The sequence below is a fragment of the Notothenia coriiceps genome, unplaced genomic scaffold, assembly GCF_000735185.1.
Source record: "Notothenia coriiceps isolate Sejong01 unplaced genomic scaffold, NC01 NC01_scaffold00005027, whole genome shotgun sequence".
In the NCBI taxonomy this organism is placed as follows: Eukaryota; Metazoa; Chordata; class Actinopteri; order Perciformes; family Nototheniidae; genus Notothenia; species Notothenia coriiceps.
In genome coordinates this window covers 1-18,003 of record NW_011337728.1, presented here as the reverse complement: position 1 = coordinate 18,003, position 18,003 = coordinate 1, and the positions used below count along the sequence as shown (strand labels likewise).

Genomic DNA, 18,003 nt, shown 5'->3' with positions numbered 1-18,003 from the left:
GCGATCTACCGAGTCCCCAACAAGAAAGGGACGTCCGACTTCCGGCCGAAATATGGCCAGTACGACCAGAACGGAGGAGGTGGAGGTGGAAGTGGAGGTGGTGGAGGTGGTGGAGGAGGTGGAGGGGTGGCGGCTAATAGGTACATGGCTACTGGACCCACAGGTAAGAAGAATACCATTAGTCACGTAGTACAGTATAGTCTTTTTGTAACACCTATCAGAATTAATTGACTGCACATACATTTGCACAAAGCATTTTTCAAAATGCAAAACTATGATTGCTTCTGCACCATGGCTATCGTATCTAATCAAATACAATGCGTGTTGCTTATCTTATCTAAGCCGGATGTACACTTACGGTCCTTGTGACTGGTTGACCTCTATTTACTGGCACTGAATATGTGACTAACCTTCAAATTCCTGAACCAAAATAAAATCATTAAGTCTCTCCTACCTGGCCTTTTAGTGTACACCACAATAGCAAGGTCTTCACATCAGTTAAGCACACAGGTTTAGCTTCTTATAACATACACCAATCTCCTGATTGTACTGAGGAAATACCTGTGTTTTGGCTGTGTGTTTAATTAGCAAGAATTAACACATTATTCTTTGTTTCCCTCTCCCAAAGGTGGGCCCATTCAGCATCCGTCAAGCGAGCACTATTACGCTCCTCCCCAGGCTCCCAAAGAAGAGCGCAACTGGAGCCCCCACATGGACAGCTACGAGCTGATGGTGGGTTCATTATTCTTGACTGATAATAAAGAAACATTTTAGAGTGGTTTTACAATTGGACTTATAGCTTCAATCTCTAAACTGTAAACGCTGAAAAAAGAGCAAATGCACAGTGCTTATTTATGTACTGACATGTTGTGCTGCTCTGTTTTCAGCACCGCGGCCCTGAGAAGCCGGTGAGCTATCACTCCAAAATCGATGCTGACATTGACTCCCTCACCAGTATGCTCGCTGATCTGGACAGCAACCCACAGGACCCCAGCACACAAGTAGGACAATAACAAAATGGAAACGTTTTTGAGAAATCACACATGCATCAGGCCTAATATTTTAACTGAAACAGAAATACATATAAGAAGTAAACTGAAACCTACAGACTGATTTGTCCTAACCATGGTAAAGGACCTATACATATTCAATTAATAATAATAATAATAATATGAATTGTGTAGCAGAGTTTCCGTTAGGCTGTAGCTTAGCGGTAAAGCATCTGTCTTGTGAACAGTGTCTCTTTGTTACAGAAGATATCTCTTGATTTAAAGGTGGGGTAGGTAAGTTTGAGAAACCGGCTCGAGATACACTTTTTGTTATATTCCATGGAATGCTCTTAACATCCCGATAGCAATGAATATCTTAAGTGCTTTGACAAAAAATCCATAAAAAAATGTCATCTGTGGAAGCCGTAGTGCTGTAAAAAGCACGACTAGTTACTTTAGCTGGCCCGGCTAAAATAACTGGATGGCCTACCTGCCTGTCAGCCTTCCATCTGTGGACAAACTTATCTCGTGCCCTCATTGGTCATGTGCGCGTTCGTGTGTGTTGGAGGAGGGGCTCTGTAAGGAAGTGGCAGATTTCTTCCGGCTGTGTATTTTCAAATTCTAGCGCACTCGAGCTGGTTTCTCCAAAATGACCTACCCCACCTTTAAATTGGACTCAAGTTGATTTCCAAATTGTTCAACATTGTGGATACTCCTGCAAAGTTCACTGTCCATGTATTTTGAAGGTATGTAATCTAGCTACATTCCTCTGAGACTTTATACCTGGCCCTAACAAAAACAAGTAACGTATTGTAAGAATAAATGAATGAAAAAATTAATCTATCCAAAAAAATTAAACTAAACTAAAACTAGCAAAAAGTAACCAAAACTTAAAGGTAGGGTAGGTAAGAATGGAGAAACCAGCTCGAGTGCGCTAGAATTTGAAAGTACACAACCGAAAAAAATCTTACAGAGCCCCTCCTCCAACACACACACGAACGCACACACGACCAATGAGGGCACGAGATAATCTTGTGCACGAGATGGAAGGCTGACAGGCAGGTAGGCCATCCAGTTATCTGGCACGGGCCGAGGCAGATAATTGGTCTAGCTTTTTACAGCGCCACGGGTTCCACAGATGAAATATTTGTATATATTTATTGTCAAAGCATTTAATGTATTCATTGCTATCGGGATGTTAAGAGCATTCCATGGAATATAACAAAAAGTGTTTCTGAAGTGAATTACCTACCCCACCTTTAACGACAATTAAATTGAAAAGTAAGAACATTCAAAAACATTTGAATGAACATAAAGATTTGCCTTTTAATACATAAATCTGCCTGGATACTTACATTTCTACATCTCCTGCCCCCCCCCCACAGCTGTACGACAACGTGCCTTACAACAAGTACCTCCCTGCGGATCACTACAAGCCGGCTCACCAGAGCGCAGCCCCCCCTCAGGGCCGGCCCTCTATGGGCTACCCCCCTCATCCCCAGAACCAATACCACCCGGCCCCCCGCTACCCCAGCGAGCACCAGACCCCGCAGTACCCCCCCTCCCACCAGCAGGAGTACTACTCCCCCTNACGTGTCCCGCCCCCCCCCTCAGACTCAGACTCAGACCAGTCAGCAGGGCTGGTACCCGTCACAGGCCGCCTCTCAGGCTCAGGAGATGCACTCGGAGGCCGTGTACAAGGGGGGCGGCCCCGGAGGGAGGGGTCACCAGGTGCCTCTGTCCAAGAGAGGGATGGAGAACAGTCACCCAGGGTCAGGGGCCGCTCTGAACCCGGCTTATCAGTCCAGCAAGGTAAGGGAACACATACACATCTGAAGCCTGATTGAACTTATCGCACACACTCAAAGGACAGGATCAGAATGCCATTTTGGTGTTACATAAATGTGCTTTAGTGTATAATGAAGCATACATAGCACAGTTTAAGGAATAAGGTTAGTTAGGATTATTAGTTGTAAAAAGGGGGCAAATGTAGAACAAGTATAAAGAAAAAACTATTAAAAAAAATAAAAAAGGAAATTTACAAGAAATATAAATATATACAAAAATATAGTAAAGAAAAAATCAGGATCATTTGGATACAAAACTCAAACACCAAACATCTCAAATGATATATGTACGAACACAAGCAGTCATAAGAGAATCTAATATTTAAATTAAATCACAAAGTAATGAAGTAGTAGTTTAACAAAATAAATATAGTTAATACAATTTAATTATCTGAACAAACATTGAATGTACAGACCCAGTCCTAAATAATTGAATACTGAGTTGGTTATGAAAGGCGCATTTTTGTATTCTTTCTTCCAGCAGGGCATAGCAACGAGCCGGCCTGAGGACGAGTTGGAGCGACTCACTAAGAAGTTGGTATATGATATGAACCACCCCCCCGTCGAGGACTATTTTGGTACAGTCGCCACTCTCTACATTAATAACTGATGACGCTGCATTCTGGTATTTGGAATAAAAACAAACCCAGACATGTAACACTCTTCCAGGTCGCTGTGCGCGGTGCGGAGACAACGTGGTCGGTGACGGCAGCGGCTGCATCGCCATGGAGCAGGTGTTCCACGTGGAGTGTTTCACATGCATCACCTGCCACGCCCGTCTCCGGGGGCAACCCTTCTACGCCCTCGACAAGAAGAGTTACTGTGAGAGCTGTTACATTGTGAGTCAAGAGATATCCCGAGAAAAAAACAATACGAGAGAAAAGTCTGATATGTTTGAGGATAAAACTAAAATATCCTCTGAGATGAAAAAGTCAGAAATTTGCCAAATTATTATTAAAATGTTTTGTCATGGAATCCCATTATTTAACTTGCAAGGATTGATCAACCTCAACCTATTAGCAACTTTTTTGATTTGACAAATGTGGGACTTTTACCCTAAAAAAGCCAATTTCGCAAAAATGTACTCGCAACATTTCGCACATTTTTCTCGCTAAATTCTAAAAATACTTACATTTTCCTCGCAAATTTTGCAAATGTCTAAAATATTCCTTGCAAATTGCTGGGTTTTTTCTCTGTCGGTTTTCTCTTTTCAAATTGTCAGTTTCTTTCCCGGCAATTTAGCAATTTAATCTCAAAGGATAACCACATTTTTTTTTCAGAAATGGGCGAGTGTAATCTTTGAAATTCAGAATTTCTTCTTCTTACCTACAAATGCTCTTATAAGCTGTTTTATAACCCCTTCCTCACTCAATGGTTTTACGGATTCTTATATTTTTGGTTTAATGTAGTTTCTCCTGCAGTGCTGCTCTGTCCTTCCTACTCTAATCCACACTTGTTCTGCTCATCTCGTCAGAGTACATTAGAGCGCTGTTCAAAGTGCTCCAAGCCCATCCTGGACCGTATCCTGCGGGCCATGGGGAAGGCCTACCACCCTCGCTGTTTCACATGTGTGGTCTGTAACTGCTGTTTGGACGGGGTCCCCTTCACTGTGGACGCCACCTCTCAGATACACTGCATAGACGACTTTCATAGGTACGAAGGCATTCAAGCGCCATGATGTTACCCCTGGTCTTCTTTACTTGCTAAGGTGTAAGAAGGCAGACGTGTGCACTAACTGTAAATGTCGATGCTTTGGTGTCCCTGACAGGAAGTACGCTCCTCGCTGTTCGGTGTGTGGCGAGCCCATCATGCCCGAGCAGGGTCAGGAGGAGACGGTGAGGATCGTGGCTCTGGACCGAAGCTTCCACGTTAACTGTTACGTCTGTGAGGTGAGTCAGGACAGGATTATATAATATAATATATCAGAAACATCAGGACTTAAGTAAAAATAAGTTTTGGTTTAAGTACTTAAAAAGCTCCTTTTTGGTTTTAAGGAATTCCTGGTATCACATTTTATCATTAAAAGCAAAATGACATTGTCACAACTGACCTTTTGAACGTTATATAACTGAGATAGATGTACCCGGCTTAAATAAAAGGGAAACATATCCTTTTTAAATGATAATAATAATTTTTCTGAAGTAAAATATTTACATTTTCTTCATTTTAATTTAAATGACCGACTCAAAATGTGGAAGAATATATACAGCATTAATTTAGGTTACCTTCTGAGGTAAAATCAAGGGAACAACATTTTCTGATTTTTTTTTCAAAGTTAGGGCTCTAATCCATGCCTAATCTTAGATTCAAACACCGTATCTCTACAGGGGAATCCAATGTTCTGGAGAGTGGATTTGATATACTTTGATATTCAACATGAGTGTTTATGTGAGCTGACTGAAGTATCTTTCCATCAGGAGTGCGGTCTCCTGCTGTCCTCTGAGGGCGAGGGGCGGGGCTGTTACCCTCTGGACGGCCACATCCTGTGTAAGAGCTGCAGCGCCTGCCGCATCCAGGACCTCTCGGCCAAGATCTCCACCGACTGCTAACAGACCTGCTCCCACCTTTTCAGCACACGTTACACATGGATGGCGCAGACAGGAAACACGCTCAGACTCTTGAGGTTCTTTTTTACCCTTTTTCTCTGACCGTGAGCTGACATACAGCTCCCTCTGTTGGTATCCAGCTGTCATTTAATTTGCAGAAGAACATTTCCTGACATGGAGTTACCACCTTCCTTTCATTCTGATGTCCTACACAGCTTTCCTTCGGTACACGTCTGCTCCATTTTTCACGTTTAGTTCAGTATTGTTGACAGTGGCCTGACCTGCAGGCAGCTTGGGCTCCACTTACCATTTGTTCGGTACTGCTCAGCTATTAACTTGCACATTATAATAACTGTCAAAGACAATGAAAGTAAGGAAGGATATCACACATTTAGACGGGAAAAGGAAGCAAAGGATACATGCTAATTAGACTATAACAATCGGACATGTACGTTTGCAGAACTGCCTCAAAACGAGCGATTTAAAAGCACATTGCAACAACTGTGAGTGTACATAAAGGGCTGGTTTGGTTACAGACTGTTTTTGAAAAGCGTGTAGCTTTTAGTGACGTGGATGTTTGCAGAGACGTAGCCTCATAGCAGGAGAAATGTAGACGAGAGGAATGTGTAGTCAACCTTTTATTCTTTAGCTTATTATAGTAAAATATCCGCTAGAACAAATCCCTCATTAATCTCACGCTTATTAAAGGACCTTTGCCATTTTTGACAAGCATTTTTGATTGTCTCCAAATCACAATCATGCTTTTTGTTGTTGTTGGTTGATACTTGACCTTTACATTGAAGATGATGGTGCAATGAAGTTTTAGGAGAACAGGGTGTTGGTTACTCATGAGGTATGAAAGCGAGTTTGGAAGAGAAAAACTAATTGTTCTCAATTGGTTAGATTTACATGAGACGTTTGTATACATAATGGTTGTTCTTAACTTCTCGACAACATACAAGTGGATATGATGCATTTCCCCCCCCAAACATTGATTGTGATTTTGAGCATCCTCGTGGGTCAAGACTTTAGAGCCACAGATTTGTTACGATTGTGTTTAACCTCTGTGTTTCCGTCCTCATTTTGTACTTGTGTAACTTAAAGGGCTTAGAAATGTAAAAGCCTTAACTCAAGGATGTCATTTAGTTTCATTATAATCCCTTTTTTGAAACCCTTTGTCTGTGAATTCCACCATTTTCTTTTTTCATCATGCTAAAACGGTTCAGTCTCTTGTTAATTTATCTCACGATGTATATATACTGTAGTGTATTAGTCTGATTTGTATCATTAATGTCATTTCATTCATACCCAAAAGTGTCATTTCAAAAAATCTGACCCATGCCAACTCTTGTGTCAAACACCTTTTCGTTTTGTTTTCATTCTTACTCTGTTTGAAAAGCTGTGAATTGGAGCTTGTAAATCAAAGCCGCGGTACTGCAGCAGCCCTCTGCTGAATTCACTCTGAGAAGAAGGAGGCCATGTTGAACACAACAGGCTGTTGATGTAGAAATGGAAGTTTGTTACACTAATGGATTTTCTCCTAATACAGGTAGTAGTTACATCATTGATTATTAAAATGTCAGCAAGTTAAAAGTGTGTTTTTATTTAAACTCAGTGTTCAAAATCATCATATAACGGAGTTGAATGTCCTAATCTTAGTGCATATACAAAATGAAGTTGCTTAGGTTTAAAGTACATGATAACAATTATGTATCCCTAATAGATAGGAAATTCATTTTCTTAATTCGTCCAATACTGAGAATGTAGTGATAGTATGGTATTTTATAGCTCCTGGGTACATTTTTACCTGGTTCGATTTAGAAGGAGAGTTTGAAAGACCAGAGGGAAGAGCAGACCAAAATTGCAATTAAGTTGCATTATGGGAATTTTAATGATAAAGTGTTTTAGGAGGGTAGACCCATACTTAAGTATAAAAGTCATGATGTATCAGATCCTGCAGCTTCAATTCTACTGTTTTTTGTTAAAATGTCTCTCCTGTAGGTCTCCAAATCTAATGAAAGTGCAATACAACGCACTCAGGTACCCCTTTAAGACACAAAAAGGTCATATCAGTTGACAAATGTTCCCTTTTTAAATCAGAACATTTTATTTGAGACTCTTTGTACGTCTCTGGAAATCGACATACAATCTATTACTGATATTACAATAACCAACACTCCTGTATGTTTGGCATTTCGCAGCAGATGATCCATTTAAAACATGAGTGAGCAAACAGATTTAATTTATCATTAAAAAGCATATTTAAAAAAACAAAGTTACTCCAACTTGAACTGCTTTAACACGAGGTGAATGTCTTCCAGAAGAAGTTGCGGCAGCCTACTTTGCGCTCTCTGTGGCTGAGGGGGAGTTGTCTCCTCATCACCTCCTCCCGGACCCCCCCCTCCTCCTGCAGCTCGGGGGGCATCTCGTCTCCTCTCGCCGCCAGCAGCTCGGAAACAAACTTCAGCAAGAGCAAGTGAGTCAGACCCTGCAGGAGGACACAAAACACGCACTTGTAGTTACATCATTCCTTATTAAAATGTCAGCAAGTTAAAGTCAAACACTGCGATAAAAGGGCCATTCACCAGTTCGATATTTTTATTCACTGTCAAATAACAACGAAAGGGTATTGTTCATCTTTATTTGATTGTATTTCTAATTCACGTGCGATGTCTCGACGAAAACATTTCCCAAATTGGGATCAACAAACTGTATCTTATCTTAATATTTTAACAAACTGCTATTCTTGCTGATACTGCTTATCGATTACAGTCCTTTTTTTGCTTTTATTTTTTTGTGAGTAGAAGCAAAACAATTGAACAAGAACATTTACAATTGTTTATTTGCACTTGCATTGTAAGTTTAAAAAAAAAAAAGATTGAGTAATAACTTTAAGCATTGTTTTCAAACTAACTATTACTATTGTAGGCTATTTTGTTCTGATTATGGTCATTTAAAGTATAAAGGCACTTGAATATGAGAGTTGATCCCTTTAATAACTGTTAAATATCCAACTCACGATTTTAACATGACACCAACAAATGTATTAGTTCCAAAAATACTAAAATGAGATAATACCTATTAATTTAAAAATAATAAGAAAAAAGGATATAAGAAAAAAAAATGCATAAATATATTAAAGAACAACAGAGTTAATTAAAATGGTCGTCGATAAGTTATATTTCATCCATGCTTCCAATATAGTGAAATATCCAACCCCTGATCCCAAATCCCAGCCCTTTGAGTCACCCACCTCGTCCGTTGCGAGCTGTGCTCTTAGTGCCAGCATGTCTCTGCGTGGAGCACCTCCGACCTGCACCAGGAGCCCGGAGGAAAACAAGGCCACAAGAAGTATCTGCACCTGAGAGCGAAGCATCTCCATCTCAAACAGCAAAACTCCAATAACCCCTGATTCTCTTTTCAACACTGGTTCTGTGCAAAAGTCCCAAATATAAGCAATCGGGAAAACAGGGTGGGATGTTGGAAGAGCTGAATGTTATCACTGTTTGAGTAGGACGTGTTGGGCTGATAAATAGGCTTCTTCATCTTCAAATCTTCCTCATCCTCCAGGAAACAAAAGGATGTGATTGGTGGAGAAGGAGGAGGTGGAGGTTGTGTGTCACCGGATGGGAGAAGGTCATCACTCACCACGACGAACGCTCCTGTAACACCTCCAACAAAAGCTCCAAAAACTTTGTATTAGTAATTTACTAACTTTGTGAAATGTCAAATATCAATTTGAATGGTAACATATGACTTTACTTCTGTCAGTCATGATTATTCGTAAGTGTCCTGGTGTCATCGTGAGGGCTGCATGCTGTGCCCTGTTGTTAATGACACAATGTGACTCAAATGTTAATGAGGCGGATTAGCGGTCCACCCTTTGTGCCGTCACTTTGGCAAATAAACATGGTAATCATCTAAATGTCAGACTGCAAAACAAAAGGGTTGATGTTAGTGTTTGGTCAAGACACGAAAAAGTATGTATGTGGGTTATTGCACATTTAAAATCACATAATTTGGTATGTTACTTCTATTAACACTAAGGCACATGGAAAAACACCACTGTTTAAATTGTAAAAAAGCATTTTCTATTTTATGTTATTTTATCTTTTCACTACACGTCCTTACTTTAACTTCTTCTGTTTTTACTTTTTTTTTTTCATTCCAAAATGGAGAAATTGTCACAAAACCAAAGTTCCCCCAAGTATTCTGCTTCTTCTTATCCAGATATATGGATATTTAAAGTCCTTTTTGCTGTTGTTAATCGTTTGTATAGTCATTACTCTGCATGTTGTATTTTTCTTTTCTGCTAACGAGCTATGTCTATAACTGATATACTTCATCAGCTGCACTTCATTTAAAACGTGACCATTAAGTAATAAAATAAATACAAACATGCCAAGTCAACCCAAAGCACTAACTACTGGTTGAACAGCATAATGAGTAATAAGTATCATTTTCACGTCTCGTTCCTTAAATAGGCTTTGACCTTTTCTCCACCGCAGGACTCTCACTGATAAGTCTGATTACTCAGTCTTTAATCGTGACATTACTTGACTTTAAGAAACATTTTCCCGGTAGTGGGGATGTGATGACTGCAGGCGTCCAGCTGTGCTGCTCCGGACAAAGTAGATGTGTCCAACAGTGTGATGATCACATGAATCACACGCCCTCCGCCTCTACACCTGCTGCTACATGATCAAAAATAGTGTCTTTCTTCCAGCAATTTGTCTTCACCTATGATAACAAGCAGTATAATTCCTCATGTTGTTTCCTCATAACCCTATAGGATTCATTCTTCATTATTTCATCTTTATAACAAGCTGGTGAGTCACACATTTCAACAAGAACTATTCCCATCGGAAGAGAGCAATTCAATACTTACAATTCACGTTATAGTTTCATGTTCAATTGTGAGTGCCTGATGAATCAGAGGACAAGAGGAGACTCTTTTTTAGCCTTTTACTATTCTCAGTTTCTCAAATGATTACTAATAAAAATGACACTTGATGCATTTTATTCAAACCTTTTTGCTTAACATAAAGTGAGCAACTAGTGAGTCATGTTTGTGAAGAAAGCTGTGTTTATAATTTCTAGCTGTCAAGATGTTTGTGAAATGTAAAAACATAGCCTACATGTATTTGGTATGATGGATCAAATGAGGATTATTAGAATTGCACACCAATTTAGAAGACAATATTTTTTGCATGGGAATACATGAGTTTGCATGAATGATTTTGGAAATGTGTTGATTATCAGTGAAGAAGCAACCATCACTGATGCTGGAGAGTTTGGTATTTTGTATGTGCACTGTTGACACTGGGATTAGCAAGCACTAATGTGGTTCAAGAAATGTTGAAAAAATATCCTTTAATTTAGTAAACATTGCAACGCAGTGTAGAAACACATGTAGTTGAGAAACCAAATGAAGATACTCATTTACAGTTAAAGCAGCCTATCTTAAATGTGTGAATAAAAAGCATGTATTTGAACCAAACTCCAAACGAACCAAAACATACAAATGAGCTTTTAAAATGAAATCATTATAATTATTTAGAAAACGGTAACATTTAGGGACTTTACATTATAGATTAGCCCAGCATAATCTAAAAATAAGCATTATTTTTGTGTAACTGTGGACTATCCCCACCCGCACCAATCACCGGACCTGGGGGGACAGAGCCTTCTCCGTCCCTGCCCCCTCCCTCTGGAACTCACTCCCACAACCCATCAGAGACTGCACCGACCTCACCACCTTCAAAAAACTCACAAAAACTCACCTCTTCAATCTGGCTTTTCATGTGTGATTGTTTTTGTATTATTTGACTTTAACTTTAACTATATATTTATTTGTTGTTCCTTTCTTCTCTTTTCTTTTTTCTTCACTATATCTGTAAAGCGTCTTTGAGCACCTGTAAAAGCGCTAACAAATTAAATCTATTATTATTATTATTATTATTAGTTGTTCAGTGTATTACTGACGCTCTCTGTCCACTGGGTATCGCTGTTAGACCTAATTTTAACTCAAAGCATTCCTTCATTCAACACATAAGTATCTGTAGAAGTTGTTGATACTTCTCTTAATACATGCATGTGTGTATGTACAAGGAATACACAATGCATCGGCAAGTGGTGGCTTTATTTATGACCCCAGCATGTACGTTGCATGCTGACTAACAACTGTTAGACGTCACCGGGTGGCGCACTAGCTACAGTGGCCTGCAAAGGACAAACTTAATCATATGCGAATGATCTATTCTACAGTATCCCTGGGAGTTTTTGCTCGTTAGATTTGCAGTTAATTAAGAGCTGTGTTTATGAAGACGAAGCCCGTGAAACCCGGAGGTGTGTGTGTGTGTGCTCGTTAGCTCCTCCTCGTTAGCTAGAGTCAGTCAAAACGGTGACATCTTCGAGATGTAAACACAGCTGACAGCTTTCAAATCGAGACATATAGCTTTGAATGAACTCAGTTTACATTTGCTTTTTCAAAATGAAAGTATCTTTCCATATTTTGTGTGGGTAAGTTAACAAGTTGAAGATACACGCATGGTTTAAGTGTAAACCCGTAGCTAAAACGAATATGTATTTGTTTCAGTGTGGTGTTGCTGTTCACTTCATCTTTCTGTGTCACCAGTCCAGTGCCGACAGGTAAGACCATTTTAGTGACTATGTGTGGTACATCTAAAATACCTGTCAAAGACATAGAAAATATAAATAACATAGTTTGTATCACTCTCAGAGATCTCCTGTCTGAAATGATACTGGATAATGAGGTTTACAATACAGTGTGCTTTTATTTTATTGCCTTCATTAAGATTACATTGTCTAATAAGAGCAAACATTGCTTTATAATTTGGCAATTTCACACATAATGCCAAATAGCAGTCAAAGGTATGTTCAAAGCAATGCATTGTCTACCACGAGTATGCATTTCATAACAAAAGTGTTTCCACGCTATGTAAAACTAAATAATATGAATTCATTTTAATATATTTGTATTTAAAGGCCCTCAAAAAGTCTATACAATAAGGTGACATTTTTGCCCCTATTGCATGCATTTTTTGTCTACTAATGAATGCTTAGAGTTAGACTATGCAGAATCATACAACTCGAATGAATATTCATATTAAATTAAACCCTTAAAAAATAATTTTGTTTTGGAATTACTTGGAAACTGATGCCAGTGTTAATGTTTTCAGGAACATTTAAGACCAAATGTCTTGAACGTCACTTTTGGTTTTCTGTCAAGTCCAGCTTCCTTGGCTCGAGGGTCCACTTTGACCTTGAAGGTAAGTTTCTTTATTTTCCTCAAGAATGTTTTTCCTAAATTGATGGTCAAAAATGTAATTTAGATAACAACAAAGTATATGTTGATGACCTTTAACTCTGGACCACCAGACCGGTATGGATTCCACTCTTTGTCTGACCATGAGGCCACACTGTGTGGTTACACTGTCCTGGCCAATGATGTTGGAGACTTGGTGTTTCGTGCCTCCTTCCTGGCCTGTCATGTCCACAGCGAGGTAGGTTATTTTTACTTTGTTAAGCTTTGATATATATCGCAGGGTTGCATTCCTCACATCACTGTATCTTTCTGCAGGGAGGCACAGACTATCACCTGCGTCTTTGGTTTGTGAACCTGCAGGAGGATGGGAAGGTTGCAGCGTATCCCTTCCAGCTCCACTGCTCTCTTCGGGGGCAGTGGAGCACCAGAGAGATCGTCTGTGAGGAGAACTACATGGAGGTGAATTAATAACCGGCCGATTTATGTAATCACATCCACAGATTTAGGTTTAATTCTGAATGTAAGCCTTTTAAAAACACGTGCTAGGGCTTATAGAAGATAAACAATTGTTGTGACCATATATCAACTCTCCTCTTTTCCTATCTAGGTGTCCATCCAGCAGCCTTTCCTGCCTATTACATCAAAAAATGAGAAGGTAATTAAATATGGTAAATCCTTGCACTCACAAGTTGATCAACAAGTAGGCGAAAAGTATGACACGCTTTTCATGAATGGCAGCCCCCTCCTTTGCATATAGAACTGTACGATGAAAACAACATGTCAAAGTTTGGGTGAATAAAATGAGGTTAAATTCTATGTAAATTAATAAAATAATTAATTCTATATGAGTCCTTCATAAGTAAATAGCAGAGACGTGTTTTTTTTTCATGATTCTGTATTTGTTGTAACAATCATTGACTAGAAATCCTACGATATATAGCACCAAAACGTTTCTTCATATTTGCAGGAAGAATATGTTTGAAATGTTATATTCCAATTTTGCTTCACAAATGACTTCATTAAGCATCTCTTTGTCTCTGAGCAGGGAGTTGATGAGGCAGACATGGCTGTGATGTTCCACTGTGATTCCCAGCCACCAGAGGAAGCGAGGTTCTTCTCCCTGAAAGAGGCTGCTGCTCTGGGCTACCACATCTCACTGCGAGGCGCCCACCTCAGCCTCCGCTGTCCCTACTCCTCCCCGCTCTCATACTTAGTCAAGGTACCCATTCATGGATATTGTTTACTCGAGATCAGGCATGCTTTGTTTTTATTTATCTGGTTGCTTTGTGTGGGTGTTTTTTCCCAGGAGAGAGGAGTGGATTTAGTGATTGTCAGAGCAACTATCCTGTACCGACTCCAGAGAAGCTTCCTAGCTGTTAACACCACTGTCGCCTGTGCTCTGAGTGAGTACGCTTTATCAAAATCAGGGTGTCCGCGGGGTCTTAAAAAGCATTAAAAGTTGATAAATCAATTTAGCGAAAATTAAGGCTAGCTTGTTTTCAATAAGTATATAAATGGTCCAAAGAGGTTGTATTCTACAGTGTGCCTGAATGTAATCATTGCGTAGGTGTGTAGTGTGAGTCTGTGTAGTTTATTTATGGCATCCCGTTGGATTTGACGTCATCTGAACAGGACATCGCACGCTCACTGCTTGATAGCGTGCGAAGGTCCGTTTACGCCGGTTGTTAAACAACATCGTTATGGGGAAATGCAAGTCTGCGTCCAAATGGTTGGAAGATAAGGAGGAAGGACAATCAATACTGTATATAGTCAATGTGAGGTAAAGTGTGTCGCCAAGGTAACCGGTTAAAACTCCAAGTGGCGATGAGGTCTTAAAATGTATGGAAAGGGTCTTAAAAAAGGTCTTAAAAGGTTTTACTTTTGACTTCAGGATTCCTGCATATACCCTGCAATATTACATTATTGTGAGTAACATGTCTCCTTCGTCTCCTTTCTCACACCCAGACGAGGCTTCAGCAGATGGCTCTGATCTGCTGTGGACTGTTCCTTACATCCTGACACCATTAGTCCATGGTGAGTTCAGGTACAGAGGCATGAGGATCGGAGTGAACGGCCAGGATCTGAGTGAGTCTGGATATAAAGAGAGGGGATACAAAATCAGCCTGCAGGAGGGAAAAGTGGAGGTCAGGATTCCTCTAGCAGCCCCAGGTGGACACATGAAGGTATGCAATCAAATGTGTTGTACAGAGAATTGTGTCTCCAATTCTTTGCTAAAGACAACTGTTTGCACATGTTTCTCAATTGTTTTTCTTGCTGTGAATCTCCCAGAGTGGTGTTGTGAGAGGGCAGTACAGCCAGTCCATGTCTGTGGATTTGTCCTTCATGAGTCAGTGGGAGGACGAGCGCTGGCCTCTGACACAGCATCGCTCCTTCAGGCTCCTTAAGACTCCTCTCATCCCTCAAATCCCAGTCTTCACCACCAGTAAGGCCGACTTTAACCATGCTAACTTGTTTGAACTGGTTTTGTTATGTTATTTAATAGTAGAAGATATATATTGATTTGACAAAAGCAGTTATGGTTGCATTGCAAAGCTCCCCTTTACCCTTCTCTTATTGTAGTTTAACGATGTGAACATTGCGTCATTAAAAACTACACAAAAATAGTTTTTTATTCTGGATTTCGAATGATAGTAAGAGAAATAATAACACATTTTTGGCCTTGGACATCATTGTAATTTAAAACGTTTTTATTTTTGCATGCAGTTGGCATATTGTGATGTAAATTAATGGCAGACAAACGTTATTTTTGTTAACTTAAACGGAAATAATAATTAAAGTTTGTTACGTTTTTTTGCGGTGGTCTATTTATGATTTTAAAAAGTATTTAAAATATTCCACTCTCTCTGTACAGAATCTGTCCCATCCTTAGGATTGCTCTCCGTGACTTTAGGCCTCTATGCCCCTGATGTTTCCCTCCAGAAGGTTACATTAGATGGTGGAGGCGAGCTTCTAACCTGGACCCAAACTGAAACAGACGACCTCAGTGTGTCCAGGCTCTCCCACTCAAACGGGAGCCACTCCTACCAGCTTCGTTTCCCATTGTCACACCCGAAGATAATCCCAGAGGTGAGATTTACCAACACTCAGCCAGATTTACTATGTGTAGAAGCGGAAAAATATGACCCTGCTGTGTAATCCCAGGACATAGGTGGTGGCTACAAGACATACAGCCTCTCTTTCACCTTTACCTTTAACATCTTACCCAATGGAAAGCAGTTTTACCATCGAGCCACTATAGAGCATAGTGTTGAATACACAGGTGAGTTATTGATACATCACCATTGCTCCCGACCAGTTTTAAATCAATATGCTGATGATACCCTATCTATCAGCTCCAACTTCCCCCAAGCTGGAGGGAAAGTGCACAGAGAGAGGCCTGCTGGTGCTGCTGTACCACAGGGCCCAGGCGGACCTGCATTGGGAGCTTTTCCTCGGAGCTCACAAACTGGACTGGGACCTGGTGGAGATGGGTGGGTTTGTGATGGAGGCGGACGAGGACTACTTTACTGTTGAGATCCCCCGCTACAGCCCAGGGATGAACTACGTGGTGATCAATCAAAGTTTATATTGACCTGATGTGTTTTTAACAATTACTTTAGGTTTTGGATATGCAGTTGGTGGTTAGCATGCCTCCAGTTTTGAGAAACATCAGGAGCAATGTACTGCTTGTATTTAAGCCACCAAAAAGAATGGCCCAATTGAAAATATCTAAATCAGTTTAAGTATACATTATATTTAGAATATTTTCTCGGCTTTACCACTTTTACCTAGCAGCTCTTTCCAGGGAGGAATTAAAGGCGATATATCTGTCTATGCTTTTGCTAAAAAGCTCCAGACAAAAAGTGTATTTTGTATTATTTTTTTGCGTTTACAGTGTATTTGACTTTAAAAGATTCCTTCTTTGGTTTGCTTCTTTTTTCCCCATGCAGGAGCTGACATTGCAGGGTCTTGTCTCTGGAGTGGAAGTGTCTGTTGTGGACGCTGACTCTCTGAAAGCAGAGGACACTCTTGTCCTTAAATGTACATTTCCTGTTCGGGAACTACTAGGTAAACTTCACAAGCTCAAACTGAAGCATATTTTCCTTTAGTTTCTATTAGTCTCCTCACTCAGACTGGTTATCTGGCAGTATGTTTGCCAGAAGGGAGGATGGTAGCAGTCGTCGACACCACCCACACTATCCCGCCCACTCACCCCAACCGGACCACCCTATTGGACCCCAGCTGTATTCCCATGGAGACGGACAGCACCAGAGCGTTGTTCAGCTTCAGCCTGGACTCCTGTGGGACGACTGTCACTGTGGGAGAATTTAATTGATACAAATTTACACTCAAAATATGTTTTCTGGCATGTTTCTGATCTTATCCAATTTTCCCCAGACTGAGGGAAATGTCCTTGTTTATGAAAATCAGATCAGTTACACTCAAGAGTTTCTGCCTCCGGATGATCCTCTCATACACAGAGATTCTCCATACAGGTGGGAAACATACAAACTCAATCAAGCAGTGTTTAAACCAGATAATAATGTTTACTTTGTCTGTTTTAGGTTGACAATTCAGTGTCGCTACCCAGCAAACCATACTACAACGCTACCCATCAAACCATACTACATACTACTACATGCTATCCAGCAGCCTTTAAATAACTCTCTGGATCTTTCACCTGTGCACATCAGACGCACACGCAGGGAAGCTGCAAACACAGGTGTGTGTGTGACTTCAGATTGTATTTTGGAAAAAAATGTCGATCTGTGACTCAAAATTCATATTAATAATGTTAATGTGTGATTTATATATTCACTCCAATCAGGCTGAAGAAAATGGAGTTTGGAGGGACTGCAAGACCGTCTTGGTGGTGAAACTTTATTTATACTACTGTTGAAACTGTGCTAAATACTCTACACACCCATAACTCAAAATACTTTGAATTAAAACTGAAATAGGGAGAATGATATAATGTACTATCATTTAAAATTGTGTAATTCTCCCTTTTTCCTGACTTTCAGTGTGGATAACATGGACGCGTGTCTCCATTCTGCTGATACTCTGCAAATGGGTTGCTACATTTTTGTCCTGTAAATCAAATAAATAAATGTATGTTGCATTTTATTTATTACTTCTTTCTTGTTTATCCTGAAAGTAAATGAAAGGTTATTGTTTTATTTTGTAAAATAATTCAGTATCAACTATTTGGTGGTTTTAAAAAAAAAAACTTTACCTAAATACCAGGTCAAATCATCATGTGTCTATGTGGTTGAAACACATATAAACTCAAACATGATGAGTTTATCTTTAATGGTGTGACATTTTCCTGT

The 18,003-nt window shown here is 40.0% G+C and overlaps 3 protein-coding genes across 8 annotated transcripts; 2 read left to right on the top strand and 1 right to left on the bottom strand.

The window, feature by feature from the left end:
• Nucleotides 1–641: 641 nt before the first annotated feature.
• On the top strand, nucleotides 642–6,975 carry trip6 (thyroid hormone receptor interactor 6). Of its 2 annotated transcripts, none has more exons than XM_010768031.1 (8): nucleotides 642–732; nucleotides 888–1,001; nucleotides 2,375–2,801; nucleotides 3,321–3,414; nucleotides 3,506–3,675; nucleotides 4,311–4,489; nucleotides 4,605–4,725; nucleotides 5,254–6,975. In XM_010768031.1, exons 2-8 carry the CDS (start codon nucleotides 931–933, stop codon nucleotides 5,383–5,385), a joined length of 1,194 nt encoding a protein of 397 aa, XP_010766333.1. In that variant the 5' UTR covers nucleotides 642–732; nucleotides 888–930; the 3' UTR covers nucleotides 5,386–6,975. The 2 variants fall into 2 exon arrangements, with proteins under 2 accessions (XP_010766333.1, XP_010766332.1); XM_010768030.1 differs by having other exon boundaries at nucleotides 3,318–3,414.
• Nucleotides 6,976–7,477: 502 nt separating this feature from the next.
• sst5 (somatostatin 5) lies at nucleotides 7,478–8,852 on the bottom strand. The gene is made up of 2 exons (XM_010768029.1): nucleotides 8,636–8,852; nucleotides 7,478–7,870 (listed from the first exon to the last, which is right to left on the bottom strand). Exons 1-2 carry the CDS (start codon nucleotides 8,762–8,764, stop codon nucleotides 7,679–7,681), a joined length of 321 nt encoding a protein of 106 aa, XP_010766331.1. The 5' UTR covers nucleotides 8,765–8,852; the 3' UTR covers nucleotides 7,478–7,678.
• Nucleotides 8,853–11,685: 2,833 nt separating this feature from the next.
• Nucleotides 11,686–17,809, top strand: LOC104942749 (uncharacterized). Of its 5 annotated transcripts, XM_010768024.1 has the most exons (19): nucleotides 11,686–11,904; nucleotides 11,981–12,033; nucleotides 12,585–12,674; nucleotides 12,784–12,908; nucleotides 12,986–13,129; nucleotides 13,278–13,325; nucleotides 13,716–13,889; nucleotides 13,977–14,073; nucleotides 14,636–14,853; nucleotides 14,960–15,113; nucleotides 15,543–15,757; nucleotides 15,833–15,950; nucleotides 16,024–16,238; nucleotides 16,621–16,738; nucleotides 16,819–16,988; nucleotides 17,069–17,166; nucleotides 17,236–17,393; nucleotides 17,499–17,543; nucleotides 17,695–17,809. In XM_010768024.1, exons 1-18 carry the CDS (start codon nucleotides 11,846–11,848, stop codon nucleotides 17,501–17,503), a joined length of 2,259 nt encoding a protein of 752 aa, XP_010766326.1. In that variant the 5' UTR covers nucleotides 11,686–11,845; the 3' UTR covers nucleotides 17,504–17,543; nucleotides 17,695–17,809. The 5 variants fall into 5 exon arrangements, with proteins under 5 accessions (XP_010766326.1, XP_010766328.1, XP_010766327.1 ...); XM_010768026.1 differs by having other exon boundaries at nucleotides 13,031–13,129; nucleotides 17,499–17,809; XM_010768025.1 differs by having other exon boundaries at nucleotides 17,102–17,166; nucleotides 17,499–17,809.
• The last annotated feature ends 194 nt before the right edge of the window (nucleotides 17,810–18,003 follow it).

What these genes read in the sequence shown, in the direction of transcription:
- sst5 (XM_010768029.1), bottom strand. Translation starts at nt 8,764, where the DNA reads ATGGAGATGCTTCGCTCTCAGGTGCAGATACTTCTTGTGGCCTTGTTT. An exon ending in CACAGCTCGCAACGGACGAG is followed by an intron (nt 7,871 to 8,635) that starts GTGGGTGACTCA and finishes GTCCTCCTGCAG; the next exon opens with GGTCTGACTCACTTGCTCTT.
- LOC104942749 (XM_010768024.1), top strand. Translation starts at nt 11,846, where the DNA reads ATGAACTCAGTTTACATTTGCTTTTTCAAAATGAAAGTATCTTTCCAT. An exon ending in TTACATCAAAAAATGAGAAG is followed by an intron (nt 13,326 to 13,715) that starts GTAATTAAATAT and finishes GTCTCTGAGCAG; the next exon opens with GGAGTTGATGAGGCAGACAT. An exon ending in CCTGTGGGACGACTGTCACT is followed by an intron (nt 16,989 to 17,068) that starts GTGGGAGAATTT and finishes AATTTTCCCCAG; the next exon opens with ACTGAGGGAAATGTCCTTGT.